A 6,000-nucleotide genomic window follows, 5' to 3' on the forward strand; every position below is an offset into this window, starting at 1 on the left:
CAGAGTTGTGATCACTATCCCTGAAATGCTCCCCCACTGCCACTTCTACCACTTGTCCGGCTTCATTCCCTAGGATTAGGTCTAGTACTGCCCCTCCTCTTGTAGGACTCTCTACGTGCTTAATTCTTTTGAAGTGAAATATTCAGATGAACTTAACAATGTTACATTGAAATTTACAACTGATAATACTATATACAAATTAAATATATTATGCAAGTGTAGATTAGGACTGGATTCACACTGTATATTTGGAAAATATGTTCCTGCCTTCAGAAATCCAAACATCATGAACCCCCATTCAGTCCACCAAACAACTTTGATCAATTGATTGAAAAACACCATCTGCTCTATAACTTAAATATAAAAAAATCTGTGAAAGAAAAATATAAAGACTTGCATTTATATGGCGCATTTCACAATCTCAGGATGTCCCAAAATGCTTTACAGCTAATGAAGCACTTTATGAAGTGTAGTCACTTACGTAATGTAGGAAAGACAGTTAGGGAAGACCGTTTAACATTTTAATTTCATTTTAGGAGCAAGAAGATACAATTGGCATACGCCCACACAATCTAACAGAAAGAGGACTCTGCACTGGTCAAATGGTTCAATCTACTAACTTCAGGAAGGAATAGATTTTTACAAAATCAGGACTTCTGGATACCTCTTATGAAGATGCCTGTATTTTGAAACTTATATATCCATCAAATACTTTGACCTTTAATTCCATGTAAACAGAGGACTAGGATTCAGTTGCTTGACCGTAATTTTTTTGTGTTCAATTTATGCCAACACAAAATCCAGGCACAATCCCCACCACTTATACTTTCTATGCTTACGAAGAACTGCCACGTATATTGGACAAATAGCACTAGCTATTTGCTGCTACTATAAGAGTTGATTACACAGGCACCATTTATAACATATTCAGCATGCTTTCAGGCAGCTTTTCCTACCTCGTTAACCCCCTGTACAGTATTTAACAATGTACAATGTTCAGTTTAATTCCCAAAGAGGACTCCAGGAGGCATTAATGCTGCAGGCTGGGATTTTATGTGCCCCCCTGAGGCGGGGAGCATGGAGTATCGCAACGGGTGGATGGTAGGGCGGAGGGACTGTGGCCAAGCGATCTTCCCGGGGGCGGAATAGGCTGACGACAGCCTTCCCACCCAGAGGCCAATTGAAGCCCTTAATTGAAGGCCAATCAAGGGCCTGGTCCCACCACGGCTGGCATCTTACCAGTGGCGGGGGTGCCTCTGCCGTGCGGGGAAGATGCCTTGCAACATGAGGCACCCTCCCTGCGGGCTTGTGTGGTGGGGGTGGGCCTCGTCCATGGGAAATTTGTGGCCTTCTGAGGACCCCCACTGGGAATAACTTTACCCTCCTGTTACCCTCTCCCCCTGGACTTCACAAGTAATCCCCACACTCTCCCCTCGTCGGGGCATTCTGGACTGGCCCTGGTGACCCCGCCTCACCTACCTCTTGTCTGGAGTTCCAAAACTGGGCCTGAGGCCGTGGCCTCTGCAGTACCAACGGTGGCCACCGCTCCTGGTGGTGCTGCCGATACTGCTGAGCTGCTGGTTCTCTGATTAGTCAGCAGCTCATGGAGGCGGGATCCCAGTCTTTAAAGGGACTGAGATCCCGGCTCGTGAATCTTTAATTGAAAAACACCGGAGGATCGTTCCGGGGCGGCTGCGAAAAGGCAGACCCTGCCTTTTCGGCTCGGCGCCGGGAGCCCTGCCTCCTACACAAAATCCAGCCTGCGATGTGTCTCTCTCACAATTTTCTCTGTGCTGGCAAATTCGCATTTGCTGCTTCTCTAGGTCAGTACGGGAACACAATGGAAGCTCCTTCTGACATCAATCGGTATTTTAATGACCAGTAGAGCATGTAGGGTTCACAGCAGTGGGAATTGGGGTTACTATCCACCAATAACACCGGCACACTTGCTAGAAGTGGTGGGGAGTATATAACAAGAGGTTAAATTTAAGTCTTCCATCCTCTGCTGATACTGATAAACTTTGCCCTATAGGAAGCTCCCTGGGATTTGGCAATTTGCCAGTTGCTAGCCCAACTTGTTAGCACTGTTGATATTATACAGTCCCACATAAAAATATCTAATTATTTTGCTAATGTCATAGAGTCATAGTAATAGAGAGATAGAGCACTGAAACAGGCCCTTCGGCCCTCCGAGTCTGTGCCGACCAACAACCACCCATATGTTTTGAGTAGTAGAATGATTAAAGATAATTTTCTACATTCAACGATAGCACTGTTAAATAGTGTCTTTAATTACATGTAGGAAAGCATACCGTGCGTTATTAAGATGAAATCCTTTATAATATCAAGCTTTTCTTCAGCAAACACCTTTGATTTTAAGGAGCATTGACTGTATATATCTTTTCCATGAAGAACTCCTGATGTAAGTGATGCTTAATTAATAATTAAGTAATCACTATACCTCAGAAGACTAAAGCAATTCAAGTCTTCCATTCTCAATTATTTCTGTATTAGCACTGATTTATAAGGATCTCTAAATAAATATCTGCATCAGCTGAATGCCCTACCAGCCACAATATTTAGTATTCAGAGTGAATAGGACAAACTATGACATGATTAATTTTCATTAGAATGAAAAATGTTAAATATACTCTTACTGATAAATGAAATGTCATTTCAAAAGGTCACTTAAACCAAATTAGACTGAAGATCAAACCTATCTGCCAATGTATAACATTATTTTGAGATCCATTTATCCACCTTTATGTTGAAAGCTCTGATAATTATAGGTTATTCCAACGTTCCATCATGGCTTTATTTTAAAAGCTGTTTCAGACTGCGAAAGAAATGAAGCTCAAACAATTGGATAAGGTAAAAGCAACCATCTCTCAGTTTAGCAAGGACATTTTTTTTTTAAGTACACGTGGTCTGTATTTTCAGGTCCCCCACCCAGCATAGATGCCGAGCAATGACCTGATGCACCATTGCCAATGTTGCTCTGGTCGTGGTGATGCTCCCTCCACTGGACTCACTGCTAGGTGGCTGGTGAGGACCCTGCAGTCAGACTGTAGGCCCATTTAAAGTGCTGTTTGAGGTACTATGACAATCATTGGTGCCCGATTGTCATTTTTGGCCAGAACCAGGGGGAAGCATGTGCACATTCACACTCTCACCAGTATTAGCTGGTTTCTTGGCCAAAGGTAGGTCCCGCTTCATTATTGTTGGGCTAAGAGAAGCAGGAATGTTCCTCTAGGCTCCACAAAACTAGCCTGGGCTGCTGCCTCTCCAGCTCCCCTACCACCCCTTCAACGATTAGGGCCTCCCCTTCCTACAACCTTTCCTCCAGCCCAGAGGTGCTGGGCTGCCTAATATTGTGGCAATTCAGTTTTGACAGGCTGTGCCATGGTGCTTGATGTCTGACTGCAGCTTGCCAGCCCAATTTTAATATGGCCCAGCCCTCAAATTCAACCATGTCTCACACTAGAACTACCAGGCATGACTTTTCCTCTGTCTGTTATTTTAACAGGGATACAGAGGGGAATTTTAACCAGTGGGGAGGGGGGATTTTAAAATTGAGCATTCCACCTTACTAGCCTGTTCCTGCTGGATCCCACCGACCACCATTTTAACTGCTCACTGCAGTTAGGTGGCTGAGGTGCCCACTGGAAGTAGGCAGAAGTGTCATTAACTTATGAAAATTGAGCTGTTATTACATCACTGGGACTGGGTTGTACTTCAACTTGGACCTGAACAGGAAAGTTGCTGTGGCTCTCCCTCCAGATGAATACCGATCAGCAGCTGTTGTTAATTGTATATCAATTGTTTAATTATATGCAGGTGGAGGTGTTACTGGGATCTTGAGCACATATGAGAAGATTCTTACTGAGACTGGTAGAGGGTTCGAGTGAGGAGATACATGTTTGTAATCCTTTTACTTTGTACAATAAATGTGAAACTGAGTAAAGATAGGCTCCAGTGTTATCCTTCCACAACAAGCCTTCTGGAGTTTAACATGATGGCAGAGGATGGTTGTCTCAAACTGAAGGTTGGAAACTAGGTTGTTTTTTTTTTTTTACATAGAAAACTAAAATCTCACAGGCTATTGTGGAAAATATGGCAGAAAGCAAGTGTAAATTGTCATGGAATGATTACCCTCCAATGTTCTCTGAGTCTGAACCACATGACCAGTGGAAGAATGAAGTGGATATGTGGATACAGGTTACATCTCTACCAAAGAGGAAACAAGGTATGGTCTTGGCGTTGTCATTTCCTAGCAAAAGTAAAATCAGAAGTAAAGTGTTTTGTGAACTGGATGCTTGTCAGTTGGATACTGATGAAGGGTTGGATCTTCTGTTAGAAATCATGGATGAAATTTACAAGAAAGATGACCTATTGAATGTACATGAGGCATTGTCAGACTTTGATAGATTTCGGAAAACATAATTATTCAATGGAGGAAACTATCATGGCCTTTAACAGACTGTGTAGAAGATTGAGGAAATTCAATTTGGAGATCCCTGTTTTAGTGCTAGCATTTAAATTGTTAGATTGTGCTAGGGTGTCGCATATGGACAGGCTCCTGGTTCTAACTGGGGTTTGGTTCTTGGAAAATGACTCCCTGTTAGATCAGATGTCTGCTGCCTTAAAGAAATTCCTGGAGAAACAGTCATTTCCTGCAGCTCTGGTAGTACAGACAGGGCATTCTGCGGTGACACAAAGAATGGAAGACTCAATGTTTACTGGATTTTGAAATGGTCCAGATACGGGACACAGGCATAAGTACAATGGAATAGTCAAAGACAGGAGGAATGAGGATGAAAGCACCTTTAGCAGGTCTGGTTATTTCAGCAGAAGACAGAATTGGAACAGCAATAATAGGTGAATGAATCCCATGAATGCCCAAGGAACAGTTGTTAGGTGCTTCAGGTGTGACTCAAAGTATCATTATGCAATGAACTGCCCAAAGTGAAGGGATAGAGTCCTCAAAATAACACAGAACGCAGGAATTCTGAGGCACAAGAGGGAAGATACTGATGAATCTTAACAAATTGTAATAATCACAAGGAGTTTTTAGTCTTGTGATGAATGTGTTAGTTGCAGATTCATTCAACTGTGCTGTATTGGATTGTGTTTGCACATGAACAGTATGTAGAACAGATTGGTTACAATGTTATCTGGATTCACTCAGTAGTGAGGATCGGCACAAGCTTATGGGGTATAAAAGCACTACCAGCTTTAGGTTTGGTGATGAAATCACATTGAAGTCACTGAAGAGAGTAGTAATGCCATGTAAAATAGCTGGAGTAAGCCACTTTATCAGTACTGATGTCTCTAGTGAACTACCTTTACTGTTGAATAAACCTTTAATAAAAAAGGCACAAATGAAATTTGATATGGAGCATGATAAGGCAATTGGTGTTGGAAAGTTAGTGAATTTGCAGTTTCGAGTCAGAGTGGTAAAGAAGTATTAATGGCATCAGGTGATAAGAATCAGAGAGATAAAAAGCAAATTGTCTTAAAGTTAAACAGACAATTTTCTCACCCTTAATGTCAAAGATTAAAATTCCTGTTAAAGGATGTAGGTGTGATTGATGAAGAGTATACAAGGATAATAGAAGAGATGAGTGAAAAGTGTGAAGGCTGTACAAAGTATCAGATGATGCCATCATGTCTTATTGTCAGCCTTCCATTGGCACATGACTTTAATGAGGTAGTTGCCATGGATTTAAAGGTACGGAACAAAGGCAAGAATAATTTCATTCTACATTTTATAGACCTAGCAACTAGATTTAGTCTTTCTACAATAAATAGCAAGGACAAAAGGGTGATTATAGATAAAATCATGGAGAAATGAATAGGGACTGGACTTGGCGCACCAGCTAAGTTTCTGACTGATAATGGAGGGGAATTTGCTAATGACGAGTACAGAGACATGTGTGAAAATATGAATATTATGGTTATGAATACTGCAGCTGAAAGTCCTTTCAGCAATGGACTCTG

General features: G+C 41.9%; 1 protein-coding gene across 2 annotated transcripts in view; it reads left to right on the forward strand.

The window, feature by feature from the left end:
• LOC137380713 (uncharacterized) overlaps positions 1-3,954 on the forward strand; it is a 360,734-nt gene extending 356,780 nt beyond the window's left edge. For both annotated transcript variants that reach the window (XM_068052983.1, XM_068052984.1), the window contains one exon: positions 537-3,954. In XM_068052983.1, coding sequence (XP_067909084.1) covers positions 537-576 — 40 coding nt within the window. In that variant the 3' untranslated portion in view covers positions 577-3,954. The remainder of the gene's footprint in view (positions 1-536) is intronic.
• Positions 3,955-6,000: the final 2,046 nt, after the last annotated feature.

The sequence above is a fragment of the Heterodontus francisci genome, chromosome 20 (genome assembly GCF_036365525.1).
Source record: "Heterodontus francisci isolate sHetFra1 chromosome 20, sHetFra1.hap1, whole genome shotgun sequence".
NCBI classification, from domain to species: Eukaryota; Metazoa; Chordata; class Chondrichthyes; order Heterodontiformes; family Heterodontidae; genus Heterodontus; species Heterodontus francisci.